This window comes from Suillus discolor, assembly GCF_016758755.1.
Source record: "Suillus discolor strain FC423 chromosome Unknown F5147scaffold_30, whole genome shotgun sequence".
NCBI lineage: Eukaryota > Fungi > Basidiomycota > Agaricomycetes > Boletales > Suillaceae > Suillus > Suillus discolor.
This window is the reverse complement of record NW_024541277.1, coordinates 420-17,282: the sequence shown is the minus strand read 5'-3', so window position 1 is coordinate 17,282 and position 16,863 is coordinate 420. Positions and strand designations below refer to the sequence as shown.

General features: G+C 46.7%; 4 protein-coding genes across 4 annotated transcripts; 2 read left to right on the top strand and 2 right to left on the bottom strand.

Moving 5' to 3' along the window:
* Positions 1 to 6,365: 6,365 nt before the first annotated feature.
* On the top strand, positions 6,366 to 7,889 carry F5147DRAFT_636358 (uncharacterized protein). The gene is made up of 6 exons (XM_041432909.1): positions 6,366 to 6,700; positions 6,753 to 6,859; positions 6,914 to 7,001; positions 7,051 to 7,425; positions 7,479 to 7,558; positions 7,614 to 7,889. Exons 1-6 carry the CDS (start codon positions 6,428 to 6,430, stop codon positions 7,747 to 7,749), a joined length of 1,059 nt encoding a protein of 352 aa, XP_041292347.1. The 5' UTR covers positions 6,366 to 6,427; the 3' UTR covers positions 7,750 to 7,889.
* A 460-nt stretch (positions 7,890 to 8,349) lies between these two features.
* F5147DRAFT_696581 (lactate/malate dehydrogenase) lies at positions 8,350 to 10,093 on the bottom strand. The gene is made up of 9 exons (XM_041437444.1): positions 9,998 to 10,093; positions 9,887 to 9,942; positions 9,653 to 9,830; positions 9,523 to 9,539; positions 9,322 to 9,470; positions 9,148 to 9,271; positions 8,780 to 9,097; positions 8,628 to 8,729; positions 8,350 to 8,574 (listed from the first exon to the last, which is right to left on the bottom strand). The coding sequence occupies exons 1-9, from the start codon at positions 10,023 to 10,025 to the stop codon at positions 8,542 to 8,544; spliced, it is 1,005 nt and encodes a 334-aa protein (XP_041292346.1). The 5' UTR covers positions 10,026 to 10,093; the 3' UTR covers positions 8,350 to 8,541.
* Positions 10,094 to 10,736: 643 nt separating this feature from the next.
* On the bottom strand, positions 10,737 to 13,415 carry F5147DRAFT_802059 (uncharacterized protein; the record flags this gene model as incomplete). The annotated part of the gene is made up of 12 exons (XM_041443289.1): positions 10,737 to 11,167; positions 11,249 to 11,474; positions 11,548 to 11,552; positions 11,771 to 11,926; positions 11,985 to 12,186; positions 12,239 to 12,335; positions 12,383 to 12,414; positions 12,454 to 12,558; positions 12,615 to 12,745; positions 12,822 to 12,935; positions 13,082 to 13,273; positions 13,370 to 13,415. 12 exons carry the CDS (start codon positions 13,413 to 13,415, stop codon positions 10,812 to 10,814), a joined length of 1,662 nt encoding a protein of 553 aa, XP_041292345.1. The 3' UTR covers positions 10,737 to 10,811.
* Positions 13,416 to 13,983: 568 nt separating this feature from the next.
* F5147DRAFT_774057 (uncharacterized protein) lies at positions 13,984 to 16,562 on the top strand (the record flags this gene model as incomplete). The annotated part of the gene is made up of 8 exons (XM_041441549.1): positions 13,984 to 14,070; positions 14,126 to 14,272; positions 14,338 to 14,539; positions 14,686 to 14,972; positions 15,032 to 15,382; positions 15,430 to 15,801; positions 15,855 to 16,169; positions 16,215 to 16,562. The coding sequence occupies 8 exons, from the start codon at positions 13,984 to 13,986 to the stop codon at positions 16,560 to 16,562; spliced, it is 2,109 nt and encodes a 702-aa protein (XP_041292344.1).
* Positions 16,563 to 16,863: the final 301 nt, after the last annotated feature.

The following is a 16,863-nucleotide window of genomic DNA, read 5'->3' as shown; positions in this document are numbered from 1 at the left end:
ACAAGGTCAACAGAGACCTGGGAGAAGGGGCGGGTCGCGGAGGAGGGAATGGGGACCAGTGGTGGCGAGACGGGGTGAGTGTCAGTTTTCATCTGCTGACAAAGAGCGCAACCGGCGACGTAGGAGCGAATAAAAGTGCCCATTGCGGGCCACCAATAATCACGCTTAACGAGTTCTTCAGTTTTGAAGCGTCCGGGATGCCCGGCAGTGGGATGGTCATGGTGGCGGAGTAAAATGGCAGTCCGGTGTGACGGTGGTACATAGGCGCGAGATTTATAATAAAGTACACCGTCCGACATCGTCCAGTCGGAGAGGGCTGATTTCATAGGGGGTAGGCAGAGCCCATCTAGAGCGTCGCTGGCCGTGGAGAAAATGGGGTCGTCTAAGGACTCCTGTGCAAGCGCAGCGGAAAGTTCGCTGTCAATCAGTCGTATAAACATGGAGTCAGGGAGAAGCACACGGTCCTCATTGTCGTGTTCTCCAAGGCCATGATCTGGGCGGCGAGAAAGTGCGTCGGGCGCTGCAAGTTTTGTTCCAGGGACGTGATGCAATTCAAGGTCATAGTTAGATAGAACAAGCTGCCAACGTGCTTGTCTCCGAGAGAGTTTCTGTGCTTTAGAAAAGTAGAGAAGGTTCAGATGATCGGTGAAAACGAGGATGGGATGGGGGTTTCCTTCTAGATAGTGACGCCATTCATTGAGGGCGCGAATAATAGCAAGGAGTTCACGATCGAAGATTTCGTAGTTTCGTTCGGCAGGGGTTGAAAGATTGGGAAATGTATTCACAGGGGTGATAAACGCCATTTTCATCTGTTTGGAGGAGTACAGCCCCTGTTGCTACTAAGGAGGCATCTGTGGCAAGGGCGAATTGTCGGGTAGGATCAGGGTTCCGTAGGACCGGCTTCGTCGTAAAACACTGCTTGAGTTTGTCGAACGAGGCCTGCGCGTCAATCGTCCAGGCGAAGATTTGATCTTTTCGCGTGAGATTGATAAGCGGCCGAGCGATATCAGAGTAGTGAGATACAAATGCCCTGTAAAAGTTGCAGAATCCTAGAAAGGAGCGGACGTCTTTTACAGAAGTCGGGATAGGCCAGTCCTTTATCCCATTAACTTTAGCATGCTCCATTGCGACTTCCCCGGGGCGAATAACCATTCCAAGATACTCCACTTCTGCCGCGTCAAAAGTACATTTTTCTGGTTTAACAAACAGTTGTTCTCGGCGGAGTATCTCTAGTACTCTTTTCGTTCGTTCGTGGTGTTGCGTCAAATCAGAGGAGAATATGAGAAGGTCATCCATATATATGACGATCCATCCTTCATTGATTTCGTTTTGAAAGCGGTTGTTCATATAGGATTGGAACGTGGCGGGAGAGTTGGTTAGGCCAAAGAACATCACGGTAGGCTCAAACAGGCCTTCCTCGGTAGTAAAAGCGGCTTTCCATCTATCGTCGGGATGAATTCTGATGTTATTATAGCCGGATCGTATATCGATTTTCGTGAAGTACTTGGCTTTGTAGAGTCGTTCGATGAGAGTTTTGGGGAGCGGGAGTGGATATTGGTTGCGTACGGTCCAATCGTTAAGGTACCGATAATCCTGACAGGGACGTAATTCTCCGCTCTTCTTTCCTACAAAGAAGAATCCACTGGCTTGCGGGGATTTCGAAGGTACGATAAATCCTTTCTCGGTGTTTTCTGCGATAAAAGTTTTTACCGCTTCTCTTTCCTTTCCTGATAGCGGGTAGATTTTGGACGTTCGTGGCATGAATCCAGGTTTCAGATCGATCCGATGGTCGATCCCAGGACGTTCTGGTGGCAATTTATTAAGGCCGTCTTTTGCAAAAATGTCAGCGTAGGTATGCAGGTAGGAAGGAACGAGTTCTTCAAAACTCTTCTTCATTTTTTCTTTCTCCCCGGCGACAGCAAACTCCTGAGCTTTATTACTGGTTTTCGAATAGTTTTGCTCCTGCTTTGACGTGCCGTCTCTAGTGAGAGGAGTGTCAAAAGAGACGTCGGAGATTATTCTGACTTGGGAACCGTCAGAAGAGTATTCGATTAAGACGTCTTCATCGTTCAGCGGATAGAGGGAGGAGTCGACTACCGGAGGTGCATAGTTTTCCGACCATACATCTTCTTTGGTGTCATAATCCGGTTCGTCTTGATCCGGTGCGAGGCGGGGAAGTTCTTCGTCGGTGATTTCTTCCACAGAAACTCGTGGGTAGACGGGGTTTTTCTTGAGTCTGGAATTCTTCCATTCTCGGCGCGTTTCTTTCTCTCCGGGAGTAGCACTGCGAAATAGCAGTGGTAAATTGCGCTGCTTCCTAAGACGATCGATGTTTCTTTCGATCTCGAGCGATCGTTCGTTTGGTGCAAGAGTTAATTCCTTGTTCGTCCAATCGATTGACGGGTTTAGTGCTTTTAACCACGGGAATCCGAGCAGGATTTTATCCTTCTTCGATAGTTTGGTTATGTTGAACTTCCCTATCATGGTTCTTCCATCGATTTTGACAATAAGGACGCAGTAGCGAGAAATGAGTCCTCCTTTTGCATCAGATCCGTCTGCAGTTATAACGGGGAATGGTTTCGAGAGTTTGTGAGTCCTGATTCCGTGGAGTTTGCAGAATTCTTCGCTAATGAAAGTTCCGCTAGCTCCGGAGTCAATGACCATAGAGGTTTCGATGGTTTTGTTACGCTTGGTGGAAATAATAGTGGCCGGGACGCGAAGCTCCTTTTTATTTCCAAGTGATTGTACAAGTCGTATTGGGACAGGAGATACTGACATCGATGCAGTCTCCTTCCTTAAAAATCCATCTCCACGAACCGTCGGTTCACCTCTTCTTCGTCATCGCTACTCTCTTCTTTCTCAACCTTTCTGCGGATGGGCATCTTCTGTTTCTTATCTTCTCTGGGGTGGAAGGTAGTATCATTGGCACGATGGCCCGTCTGATGACACTTGAAGCAGCGTCCTTCTTTGAGGTGTCTTTTTACTTCAGATTCGGAGAGTTGGTCTATTTCCATGGCGTCGCTTCTGCGAGGAGTGAAGTGGCGGTCTCCGTATTTCTTCTTCCTAGGCTGGTAGTGCGTAGGGTTCTCTCGTTTCTGTATGGCTCTCAACCTCTGGAAGGCGTTATCTAGGTTGATGCATGTTGCAACGACGGTTTCGAAGTCGTCTAGACTTTCTCCAGTATGGTAGAGGTTGTTGCGAAGTCCTACGTCGAGACCTTCGCGGAAGAACTCCACTCTGGTGACGTTCTCGGTTATTCCTGCTTTATGGGCTAGGAGGCGGTAGTTGGAGATGTATGTGTGGAGGTCTCCTTTCATCTCAAGGGCTCGAACTTTAGCCATAGCTGTCCCCTTGGGATCAATAGCTCCGAAGGCTTCTTTGAACGAGACCTTGAACTCATCCCAGCTACCGTAACCGATGAGATTCCCTGCGGTATTCTTCAGCTTGGCGTTCTGAGCGGTCTCCATGAAGTCTTCTTTCCAAGCGGCAGCATTGCCCTTGGTCATAAACGAGAGCGCGAAGATTACTTTCTTCTTGTCGTTGTCATAGATTTTTTCGTTGATATCTAAATACGCATTACAGTTCAGCATGAACCTGTGCGATTCATCGCGGTCTCCGTCGAATTCGGGGGGAGTACCGATCTTGATTTCAAATTCTTTGGTAGTGGTCGCCATTGGATTTAATGGTGGTATTGGCGGTAGCGCGCCTAGATTCAAAGCTCCGATCAAAGGAGTTAACGAAGTCGTGGTGTCTTGCTGACGTCGCAGATGGCGGCGTCTAAAAAAAGGACTTTAATCTTTTGTTACGACTGGGGTATGTCGAGCTGTCTTAGTCCGAGTGGACTGAGATTCGGCGAGACAGACGTGGTTCTTCTCTCGAGTGAGAGGTCAAAGGTTTCTGGCTAAGGCAAGTATCGGCGACTTCCTTAGAATGGTGGTTCTTAGATAGCAAGGTTGGAGACCTTGCTAAAGGACTTGTTCCAGGTAAAACCCAGTAGATTAAAGTGAGGAAATACATGTGGTACGCTATGTAACTATATAGCGTAAGTTCAAGCGGAGATTGTGAGTGCGTATCAAGATAGAAGGCGGACAGCCCGCTTGGTAAATGATAAGAGATAACAGATAAGAGATAGTGCGGACAGCCCGCTTGATAAGAGATAGCGATCTAGACCTGGCGATGGTTGCTAGCACGGAAAGCTAGCTTGACAATGATATGAGTAAGAGTCTGGAAAGTAATTGGCCTCTCGCTAAAGGCCGTGTCCATGTACCATTGACCGGTAGTAAAGGAGAAACGGAGAGAATGATTGTACCGTAACACAGACAGCACGACTGTGAGGATCTGTATATTTTATAGTCTTCATGCGAATATCACACTTTGAGCACCAGAATGAGGAATCACCTGTATATTTTCCATACACCAGATTCAGTACATATGGCACGACTACAAGGATCTGTATATTTTATAGTTTTCACGCAAATATCCCGCTTCAAGTACCAGATTAAGAACCCGCCTGTATATTTTCGATCAATTGGATCCAGAACATACAGAGCGATAGTATAATGCATCTGCTAGTCATTGGATAAACGTATAAGGTCGCATAGGAACTCAAAGCAAGAGGTATATTGATTCTCACACGCTTGATGAATATGTTTCGCTGCTAAGCAAAGGTAAAACTTATTCCCACACATCCCTAATCGATATATAGCGGACCATCATTTCAAAGCAGTACTTACATTAACGTTCTCGCCCACCCCAGCGACAACATACCGACCCTTGCTCGCTGAGCAAATATCATCATTCTTCACAAGTAGAGTAACCGCCAGTCAGTGGGTGAACAACAACATATATTTATTCTCGCTCACCAAGCGACATACATTTATTCTCGGTTACTCGGTGAACAAGCCATTGTTCTCTGGAAGGTATCCACTTTCATTCTTGGCTTCAAAATTGACACACACCTCAGGGAAATCAACCGTTCCAATAAGGAGTTGATAATAGCTGAAGCAGGACGCAAATTTAGGCCCGCTCGCTCGATGAGCACATTCGCGTCGCCTAGGAGATACAGGCGTTCGTTCTTACATGGAAGATTGGCATACACTAGACGACAGTCAACCATTTCAAGAAGGTGGTGTTAATAGTGGAAGCACGACGCAAATTCCTCCAAGTTTGAGTGTGAGGGATACCAGGACCTTTTCCCAATCGTAATCCTTTGTACTACAATCAGGAAATGTCCTTTCCTCTACAAGGTCAAATATAACAATGTGATACTCGATAGCAGAATTATGCTGGTTCTTGTGATTATGTGCTATATATCGTCATATATACCTTTCTAAAACCTTCACCGGTTCACTGATGATAGGGTTCGACATTCAATATTCAATATTCAATCATCACACGCCGCAAAGCGGGGTACGCAAGTGCCTCCTGCCTCGTGGTCTTTGAAGTTCGCAGCTGAAACTGTTTCAATGATTGACATATCTGATGTCTCTTAGGCATGTTCATTGTTGAAAGTCTCAAAGTTGCATGTTAAGAACATTACGACTACTAGCTACATCGACAGGAAGTGGCTGCAGGCCTGTAGCACTGACTACAAGGAACGGAGTACTGAGTACACGATAACGATTTGGAAATCCATGCATTACAAATGATAAATGGTTTTGAATTGGCTGACTATTACATGTACATACTGATATAAACCATGATTCTTGGTTTCTTGGCGTGGGCTGTTGCTATTGCTTTGCTCGCAACGCTGAAAAGAACAACGGTGACTGCTAAGTATCTTTTTGAATTCGATATGTCGGGCCAAAATTAATTCGTTCCGTTACACCGTGTAACAGCGTGTAATAACTGAGTTCAATTTGAAGCTTTCATTTGAACTACATTTGTTTGAAGTTCAAAGACTCGGCGAAGTCACGTACTTGCTCCATATGCCAACGAACTTCACATAACTCGATGGACTTGAGAGGCAAGAGTTCCTACTTCAAAAACATCTGCTCTAATCGACTTGTCATTCCTCGCTGCCAGCGCTGAATCTCTTCACGAGATCGAGTCATGCGGACTTTGTGCTATGCAAACTAGGACACGGACCGTGATGTGCCACGCATCCCTCAAGACCGTCCACCACGTCTGACTTTCACAGGAGTCAGGATGTTGCATCGCAACGCAAACTTGCGGGTGTCCTGCAGTCGCGTCCGACGTGGTTACATGACCATCGTGTGTCTAGTCATTCCCACTTCCGCAGGTTTCCGTTCGTGATGACATTTGAATGCGGGTAATCGGGTCAACAACCCACCCCAAGCACAGAGATATGTGGTATGAACTTTATTTCAGCCGATCTCTTACCTATAAGTATTTTGAGGTTCGCCGGTTTGTCTGGTATCTCTGTGATCCTGTCTGTCCTTCCTCTTAGTGTCTCTGCCTAGTAAACATGAACACACTAATATCCATTCTTTACCTTGCTCTCATAGGCCTCGTTACTGCCATTCCCTCGTCACTCATTCCAAGGCAGGATACCAGTGGACTAGTCTCCGCCCTCAAGTCATGCATCTCGCTCCAAAACAGCTGTAATGCGACCACAGTTGATCTCAGCAACTTTTATAACTACACGTCGTGTTTCCTCCTAACTGCATGTATGGATGGCCCTGCACAAGTCCTCAGCATGTCCCAAGCGCCTGCGACTCAACCCCGGCTGTCCGAATCTGTCCGAATAAAGCTTGATACTTGTGTTCTTTGCTGATCTGGTGGTACTATAGGTTTTCTATGCCATAACAAATGGGAATTCATACATGACGCAACAAAACTACATCGATGCGTATTATCATCAGATTTCCATCACTCCTGGCGGCTCCTACCCTGACGAGTAAGTCTTCATACAATATATCGGGGTTCGAATTCTTGACGATTTTATTTGCAGCGTCACTGACATTACTGATCAATGGTCGCACATCGCTGCTTGGACCGGGTTCTGCGCCACTGAAAACATTCCTTATGCCAACCTTACTGTGTGTACTCGTTTTTGGACAATAATATTTCTCCTTACATGTTTTCCAGGACTGGCTCGAGTACTCATCTGTCCCTGGAGTGTGTCCGGCAGTGGCATCGTGCAACACTAGCACAACGGTGCCAATGATCCCATGCGTCCCCCAACCGATAACAGAAAATGGTTCATGCGCCGAAATGGCTAATCAGTGTCAATTTTGGGTGACCCAGGGTCTCTTCCAAAATGAATACTGCGTTCTCGCGAGCTTCTGCTATGCGTGGAGCAACACTGATGTCCTACTGCAACAAGTATACCCGTCAGATACCTCTCCAACGCCCACTACTGCTCAAGAGGCGAAGCTTTCTGAAGCAGTGTTCTATAATATGACGGGTGGAGCAGCATCAATGACTCAACAAAACGTGATCGATGCATACTACGAGGGCTTGGTAAGTTATCACTTGAGCTGTGGCGATAACTTGACGAGCTTTCATATCAACAGACAGGCACATGGTCATCCCTCGATGGAACTTTGGCAGGGATGCCCGAGAAAACCGACAAAGATGGGCCGTATCCAGCCTCGTGAGTTATCACGAGATCTCTGAAGAATGACTATGAATATGTTTTCGTTTTCAAGCACTGACTATGTCATTGAGTTCTGGGGTATGATCAGCGCATGGACCGGTTTCTGCGATACACGCACTATCCCGTATGACAACCTAGCGGATTATCTCTCATTTGCCGCCACCAGTGGATATCATCCAACTTGTTAGGGGAAATCGAGTTCTCGGTATCTGATCCGGACTCTGACCTATTTATTTCGAATGTTTCGATATCCTGTCTTTCCAGATGACATTTTGTCATGTTAATACCTGACCTTCGTTGATTTTGAATGATAAACATCCACTCGCTCTCCAAGCCATCCCCGACTCCCACATTAGTTGAGGAGCCTGAGGAACACACTGTATTTTTTTCTCTGCGCCCAACTTGATCTGATTCGCCTGATTTCCCACCTGGATCTCTGACCCACCCTGGACCCAGAAATCTTCATGTATTAGTGAACTCACACGATTCTGTGAAATTTCTTGTACTGTACTGTCGCTTACGGGCCGAGTTGGATGCTGCACCTGATGAGGCCTTGAGGTGTTGTTTGTTCGTTGCCTCCTTTTTGTCAAATGTTTCTCGCCCTCTGTATCTTGTTTGTGCATTTTCTCGGGTTATATCGAGATGCTGTTGTTGCAGCTGCTCTGCCCCGTCCGTATAATAAGTTGAATCGTGCGACTGGTGATCGCACTCCGACAGGCCGTTCAAAAAGAGGCTGATATGCCCTTGGACCAGTCATGCATGTCGGGCCATGGCCTATTGTTCCCCCAGGCAGACTGTAGACAAATCAATGAATTGCCGACTATAGTGACTTGACTTGGAACTTGTTTAGTCTGGCCGATAGTCTGAGTCCACGATCACATGCGAGTAATTCCTATGTTTCATTCTATACCTTCTACAAATCCTGTTATTTGTACAATATTTTATACAAGTTAACTTCTCAAGCGTCACTGCAGTATAAGTTAGAGTTTGGGAGCCTCGACGAAGGCAACACCCTGGAATGTCGATATCGTTAGATGAGGTCGAATCGGACAAGAAAAACACAGACCTTCTCGATGTTAGCAGAGAGCTCAGGAAGAGCAGCATCGACAAGCGCTTTCTCAGCAGGGGTGATCTTACCGAGACCATGGATCTTGGCGACACCATCAACCTGGGACACCATCAGCGTCAAAGACATTTAGCGTCATTGTGTTAACCTACACCAAGTTCGACCGGAGCAGAGAAATAATCTAGGTCCTTTCCAATTTCCTTCCTGAGGGCGTCACCACCTGTCCTGTCTGAAGCAAGGTTGACAAATGTCGGGGTGACGATTCCCTTTTCGCCATTTACGGCACGGATCACTTTCCCGGCAAACTCAGCACCGGCGTAAGCCATGGAAAGGGTTGCTGAGCCAGCACCGTCCTTCGCCTTGACAACCTCGTCTCCACCAAATTGGATGCGGTTGATGAGGACATCAACGGCGGCGGCGTCAAGGGATGCTGGCAGAGGGTGGGAAGATTGAGAGAGCAGGGGGACAATCTGATGTCATGTTAGTCACTTCTGAATAAGTATTCAAGAGCATAACTGACAGTAACGCCACTGTGACCACCGACTACGGGAACCGATACTGACAGCGATAACGAACGATCACCGAGAACTTCAGAGACAAAAGTCGAAGCGCGAACGACATCCAGCGTTGTTACACCGAAAATCCTGATCACGTCCTATTAATGCCGGTCATACTGTTGATATCACGGTCTTACCTCTTAGGATCAAAGACACCATGCTTCTTGAAGACCTCCGCAACGATAGGGACTGTGGAGTTAACCGGGTTGGAAATAACAAGGACGAAAGCCTTCGGGGCCGTAGTGGCAATGCCAGTGGCGAGGTCGCGGACGATGCCAGCATTGATCTATGAGTGCATAAGTGGGGTTAGACCACGGAATGTAGCCGAGTAAGCTAACCTTGAACAAATCATCACTACATGGCGCCATAAAAATCAGTAACTTATAATACATAATGGCCCGAATAGCAACACCGACCGAGTCATCTAAGAAATCTCGTGAGCTATTGTTTGATTTGAGGTTTGTACACGAGAACTCACACCAGGCTTTCTGGGAATACCAGCAGGAATCACAACGACATTAGCACCAGTCAGTGCTTTCTTGAGACCATCATCGGGAGGTAGGAATCCTTGGACTTTGGCAGGGGTAGCGATATGGGAAAGGTCCACGGCCACTCCGGGAGAGTTCACAATATCATAAAGAGCAAGCTGCATAAGATATATAAGTCATCATCTGAGCTGGATGCGTGTCTCGAACACTTTACCTCTGTCACAGCAGGGTTGGCCTTTAGGAGAAGCGATAACGGCTGGCCGATACCACCTATAGATGATTAAGGGATCTAAGCGATCGCGTAGATAAGGAGGTACTACGATACCTGCAGCACCGAGAACGACAGCTTTCATGATGTTTGAGAGTGTGGAAGAGTGAACTGTGAAAGAGTTCAAGCGCCAGAGGTCCGCAGAGATATCGGTTTAAGAGAGGTAACTAACAATTATTTATCGGGCCATGTAATATAGCAATTTCATGCAGGACCTAGCTCGAAAAGGATATACTTATGATCAATTTGAAATGGACAAGGGTAAATCTCAGCATGCGTCCATGATTTATTCGATACAGTGTCAGGCGAGCAAAGCACTAGGAACATATGAAAGACTGAAGTTATAAAAATGCTTTGTAATTTCTCACTTCCAAGTCCTTCGAGACTCCTCCCAGTATCGTTACATTTTCCTCTCAGCTACCCCACATATGTGAAACAGAGACACGTGTGTTCACGGTCGACATTTTCCTTCTTAAGTATTAGCTGTAGCAAAAGACGTTCCCATAGGACGCGTGCAGATGTTGCAACGTTGAACCACCACCAAGTAGGATGCGGTGGACACCACCTTCGCGAACATTGACAGTCTCGAGGTCAAGCTGAAAAACGAAAAGAATGATATGTCACATCAGTAAAACCTCACTTTTATTTTCTGCTATTATCTCACTTTACCCGCCTTGGCGCCAGCGCTAAGGCGCGAAAATGAATATAAGGAGTGTTAATTGGGTGTCCTGAATTTTCTCAAAGGCGCCACAGAGTGGCTAAGTGAAATTGTCGGTGCAAAGGGAAATAAGGCACGTTCAGAACGAAAATAGTAGTATATAGTCAAATTGTGTTTAAGTAGCTACACGCTAGTATCCAAAACAAAGTGAAGTCAAAATGCAATCTCGAATGCGTGGTGATCAGCGTATTTGTTCACATAGTAGGCTTGAAATGCGTCATATGAATGATAAAATTTGAGCTCCCGGGGCACAAATTGCACGCCATACATGGGAATAAGATGCGCAGCACAATAAATAGAGTCAATATGAATGACCACGTACCCTGGAGCACTGTCTGCTCCAAATCCAGGACGAACTATCCACATTCCTGTATCTTCATCTGGGGCGTCGCCAACTTTGTCGAACCAGCTTATTAGAGCACAGGGATATAACCTGCCCCGGTACCTGAATGAGAAAAATGCACGAACACGGGCGACTTCGAGGCCTTGCATGCCAGGCAAACTGGAGTCTGTGTTGACGAAAACACAGTCATGGCACTGGTACTCGTTCCGCCAGATGGGGCAAGAACGAATGTGTTCAACACGCATACCACCGATCCCGCTCAAATCACTCGGCGCATAGAATCGTGATGATGCGGAATTGAAGACCGAGATTTTGCTAAGATAGAGGGGACATTTGGCGAGGGGTATATTAGATGGGTCGCGAGGATCTTTAGGATGCAACTGTTGGAATAAGAAGCGTCTGAGGAGGTCAGGTAGACTAGGAATATTGAGTTCTTCGGCAAGTGCAGGAATAGTTTGAGCACGTTTTTTGCCCTCTGTACATAGTTTATTAGGACATTCAAAAGGAAGAAAAAGAAGTCTTACGGCGTGTTTTCGCCAGCTGGACATAAGCTTGTAGAACCGTCGGACCATCATCAATTTCCAGGTCCTCATCGATGCCGATCAGCAGAGGTGCTGGTGCTGGTGCTGGTGCTGGTGCCGGCACATTTTCATCAAGTTCATTGATCTGCTGTGCGGGTACTATTGTGCACATTAGTATATAGGATATCTCACGAACTGTTTACCCACCCAAGGCGTCCATAGTTACTGAGAGGCAAGTACCAGTTAACATTCCCGACGTGTGAAGTCAGCTCGTGCTGCGGAAAGTTTGTCGAGCCGTTGGTTGGTCACAAGTATTTGACCAAGTGCATTATAACGGCTGGATCGTCTCCATGGCTCCTTGACCGCTTTGATGTGCTTGTTTTCAGTAATCGATGAGCAGAGGCCTGTTCGGTGCAGCAAACAATCGTATGTTTTGGATATAGTGCTTGAGTGAATGTTGACGAGGTAGGGAAAAGGTAGGAACCACTCCTGTCGTCCTGAAGATGTTACGGTAATGGTGAAAGCGTGAGAGAGCGTCTTCGATTTCGACTAGAGTGTCTTCTGTGATTATGTTACGACGGACTAGGTAACAAAATTCGAGAAGTGCACGAAAGGTGCGCACGACATCTACGGGTACATGACCCTCGATGGCAGGCAAGTAGACCTGAAGAATTAATAAGTTCTGCGACCATAGCATGACTAAATTGATGAATTACCTTCATCAGGGCCTTCGAATCATCTCCTGTCCATTGCTTGAAGCCACGTCCCTGAGGAAATCGTCGCAAGCCTGAAAATGAGGCGACAGTGGCAATTCTAAGACAATGAGTAATGTTATGTAGTCTAAATGCGGTCAAGCTTACCTGCAATCAATATCATCCATAATTTGATCCGCCTTTCATTTCGTATGCGTGTGTCTGAGGTATTTCTCGACCCATTCGACGAGGTGGTCCTTGAATGCTCCTTTGATGAGTTGATGGAGAATATCCGGTGAGATCATCTGATGGATGTCAGCTCTGGGGAAGTCGTTCGTAAATGCCTGTTAAAATAAGATCATTAAGAACGGTGCTGCAAGGAGTGCGCTGATTCACATACTACAAGTTCCCCGACTATTCCAAAGTCATCCCACAGGTCACCTAAGGAACCTTCTTGAACGAGTGCTTCTGTGTATTCGCTGACAACGACGTAACACATCTTCGTCGAGATCCTCGCGAGATGCCATACATCTGCAAAAAAAATTGTAACTTATACAAAGATACATACTAGATGACAAAAACTGTACTTAGGGCACCAACCACGCACTGATACATGCTAACAGCGCTTGCTCCTCATAATCTGCTATGTATGGCCCTAGTCCGTATATAACCCAACGGTAGTGACCGTCTCCAAAACGGGTGACTTCGGGGGTTGTCATGCCTGGTTTCAGCGTGTTGAGAATCTTGGAGAGTGACGAATGGAACAGCTGTCGACTGGAATTTTCGGAACACTGCCTCGGTAGCATGTTCCTTTGTAGCTGTAAAAATCAGTTAGTCATTATCGTAGAAGCCCGCACCACGATGCACTTTTCGGCATAGCAAGGAAGCCAATGACTGCTACTCCATCACGATGGGCTCGTCGAACATTGTTGCGAATGTTCCCAATTGAGGCATATAGCGGATAATACTCATTATTACCTGTCCCGACTGAAACTGTTGTTTTGTCACTGCCAAGGATGACAGGGACAAACGTAGAGCCGAGCGTGCTCGGGTCCTTAGCTATTTCATCCTACATACAGAATTAGCAGTCATTACCGGATGAAGACTGCATTTTGAACCACCTTGGACAACTTCTACATGGTAGTTGGAGCGAACTATGGTCGCGACGGCGTAGTTGACTCCGTGGAATGTTATCGGGCATTGCAGCAATACTAGACTAGAATGATGTTCAGTTCTGGCGATTTGTACATTGAAAGGTGGAAAACTCACCAATCAGAGATCTGTGTGTTGAAAGGCGGAAGGATTACCAGTATTAGCTCTGGTGGTTCGCACACTGGAAGGACTGCCAGTATTAGTTCTGGCGGTTCACGCGTTGAAAGGTGAAGGATTGTCAGTACTAGTAGCTCTGGCACATTGAAAAGAGGAAAAATCACCAATAGGAAATCTGTGCGTTCAAAGGTGGAAGGATTGCCTATGTTAGCTTGGAAATCTGCGCGTTGAAAGGTGAGAGCTCTAGCAAACAGCAAAGTTGAAAAGAAAGACGGCAAACTTACGTCAATTAAGGACAATTCAGTACACATGCGGACCCAGTTGCAAAGGACGCTGTAAATGACTAGACTGACGAATTGAACCTTTAAAGTTTCGGGTTGATTTAAGTAAGGAACTTACAAATTTGCAGTCAAACTTCAACTACACGTTGTCCTTGACATTTTTTTCACCCATCTCAAGCTTGCCGCAGCACTCATTTAATCTGCTACTTGTCAGCAATTATGTCCGATATCACTGAGGGAATCCGCACTCGCCGAGACAATAAGTTCAAACACCCGGGCTTGCCAGACCTGCCAGTGCAAGGACAGGTTCTGCGACGTGGCAAGGCCCAGAAAGCAGAGGACGACAAAATCCTTGAGGAAGCCCACCAAGCTCAAGAGCGGGCTGCAGTGGCTTGCTGCAATGCAGATGGAGATGGAGGAGGCAGAGGAACAAGGCGTGGCAACTAAACCAAAGCCAGTCAAACCCCGTGCTCGCCCTGTCAAGAAAAAAGTAGTGCCTGCCAAACCAGTAAGAAGCTCCTGGCAGCAGGAAGCGCTGGTGTTACTAGTATCATGAATACTGACTCACCCAAGGCTGGTACCGGCGTCGAGGACCAAGAAGAAAGCAGCCAGGACACCAACATTGAGGACGGAACAAAGAAGAAGAACCAGAGGGCCGTCAAAACGTCTCTGAAGGACGCAATCAACAATGCACGAGGCTCACTCACAGGAAAGGTTGAGTTAATTCAGGGGCCACGTGTTGGCGACAAGAAAGGAAAGTCTTCTACCGCGACATGTGTCTTTTTGTTCTGATCAAAACCACGATGTTGATGCTGACTGAATCGACTCTTTTTTTTCTTAACTTGACCTCAAAATTCAGGACCAACCCCAAGTTTTCATTGATAAAGCGCATTGATGGTTGGATTTCTGATATTTCACCAGACGCAACCGAACTACTCAAAACTTCCAGCGCTTCTAAGACTCGTACCACTGCCTCAGCTTTGTCATTGGCGCATGGGCCACCAAGCAGTGCTTTATCCAGTTCCTGCGCTACATCAGTTTTGGCCATAACTACCAAGTCCTCCAAATCTAAGGCCCCCCCTGCTCTAGCTAATGCATCTGACGCTCCCAAGGCTCTTGTTGGCGGCTTTGATGATGAGTCAGATGATTCTCAGGAACGTTTGGATGCCTTCATTCAAAAGACAAAGGGGAAGCAGTCTTCACTTAGGGTGCGTACTAGATGTTTTGTAATAAATTCTAATTCTAATGCACAAAGCCAATTATATAGATTACCTCAGATGCAATGCCTGAGGATGCGCTGTCTTCAACAGAGGACTTACAGGATATTGATATCGACGCACCGATGGACCTGGACGATGCATTGGTGGACCTGGAGGACAATTTGTTTGAGGGCAAAGATGCCAGGATGTCCAAGGCGGTGGACAGTGACAGCAGCCTAAGCGATGGAATCTTGTTCCGTCGGAGTAAAAAGCGCAAGCTTGCAGACACCAAATCCTCCACCCTCGTCTTGGAGAGTACCCCCTACGAGGATACATCAGATGTTGAGGTTATTGATGTCCCTTTAGGCCCTGTCGCAATGGCCAATACAACGAAGACGGCTATGTGTTTGACCTCTTTGGTAAGCTTATTTTATTGATGATTATCACAACTTATATTCTCTGACAGACTGCCGTCGCCGTCTCCCAGTCGGCCACCACAAAGATGCAACCACCTGCAAAGAAGGTGAAAATTGAAGAGGACGTTGATGCCAGCACCGCGCAACTAACGCTCACAGCCCCACCTGGCTATTGGATTGAGAAGCAATACAAGACGCGCTCAAGCTACCGAAACTATCATCTCCCTCCTCATTGCCAAGATCAACGGTGGCCGAAGCAGTTCCTCCCAACACTTTACCTGTGGACCGGGAGTCAAAATGACCTCTGGCAATTCTTAGACGCTCCTCTGGTCAAGGCACTCCAATCCATTTATGATGTCGTGTATTCAGAAGAATCAGATCTTGATTACAAGGTGACCGCTCAAGGGTCTGTCTTTGGCGTTGTAAGTCGCATTTTTTTTCTGTCACTATTACTAATGGTTACAATCTCAATCAGGCCACCCAACGTCTCGCAGAGTGGCGCAGCAATTTTGGATCAACGGGACTGGCTATTATGATGGATTTTTTCACTAGGAATGCTGACACTGATCCAGAAACACTTGCTGACGCGCTTCTGGAGGACTTCGCTTTCATTTATGAGGACATGGAAAACCTAGACCCGATGCAAGCCTTCCGGTCTCCATTCATGTTGCAGCTCTTCGCAACCACTCATCTTCATGCCATTCTCGGGCATGTTGAAGTCCCCGCACTTAAAACATATGTGCTGTCCATCGTCGGGATGACTGGTGTTATTGGCATTTGTGCAGCTTCAGTAAGTACTCTGTACATTCAAGTAACATTACTGATAATTCTACAGCTCGAGCGCGCCATCAAACGTCTCCGTGTCAATGCCATTGACATTGATGTGGACACCCTAGATCTGGGTCCCGCACAAATGAAGCGCAAGCTGCGGACACTGAAGACCTTCAACAAGGCCACTGGCAAGGATAGCACTACCGAGAATGCCTTCTCCATCAACAACTGGGGATCAGTAACTGCATCATACGTGGTTGCTATCAAGGCGAAAGGAGACGACTACATGAGGACCACAACATTAACGGCTCGGAAATTGCTGAAGAAATCGGGCAGTGTCGGCCTCCAGAAGTACTTTCGCACTGATGATGACGGCTCAGAGGCCGTTGACATCCGCGCCATCCTGTGGTAACGAAGATTGATTCTTTTTTTCCTTTATTGACGAGCTGATATCATTCTATAGATGTCATTTCTGCACTGCTCACTGCAAGTTTCCAATTGTGCAGCGCCCGTCTTCAAACCATTGCATTTTGCCTATCCCACCATCGCTCCAGTTTGCTCGTTTTGTTTTTCATTATCTGCATTTCATATCCTTTAATCTCCTTTTCTTTCGTTTTACATTCATTTTCGCTCTTACAATCACTGCCCTTTCTTCCTATTTTGACCACTTTTTCACACTTCACGTCGCCATTTACTCCATTTTAACCAATGTT

What these genes read in the sequence shown, in the direction of transcription:
- F5147DRAFT_636358 (XM_041432909.1), top strand. Translation starts at nt 6,428, where the DNA reads ATGAACACACTAATATCCATTCTTTACCTTGCTCTCATAGGCCTCGTT. An exon ending in GGCGGCTCCTACCCTGACGA is followed by an intron (nt 6,860 to 6,913) that starts GTAAGTCTTCAT and finishes TTTTATTTGCAG; the next exon opens with CGTCACTGACATTACTGATC. An exon ending in TTCCTTATGCCAACCTTACT is followed by an intron (nt 7,002 to 7,050) that starts GTGTGTACTCGT and finishes CATGTTTTCCAG; the next exon opens with GACTGGCTCGAGTACTCATC.
- F5147DRAFT_696581 (XM_041437444.1), bottom strand. Translation starts at nt 10,025, where the DNA reads ATGAAAGCTGTCGTTCTCGGTGCTGCAG. An exon ending in GTGGTCACAGTGGCGTTACT is followed by an intron (nt 9,098 to 9,147) that starts GTCAGTTATGCT and finishes ACATGACATCAG; the next exon opens with ATTGTCCCCCTGCTCTCTCA. An exon ending in TCTCTGCTAACATCGAGAAG is followed by an intron (nt 8,575 to 8,627) that starts GTCTGTGTTTTT and finishes TCGACATTCCAG; the next exon opens with GGTGTTGCCTTCGTCGAGGC.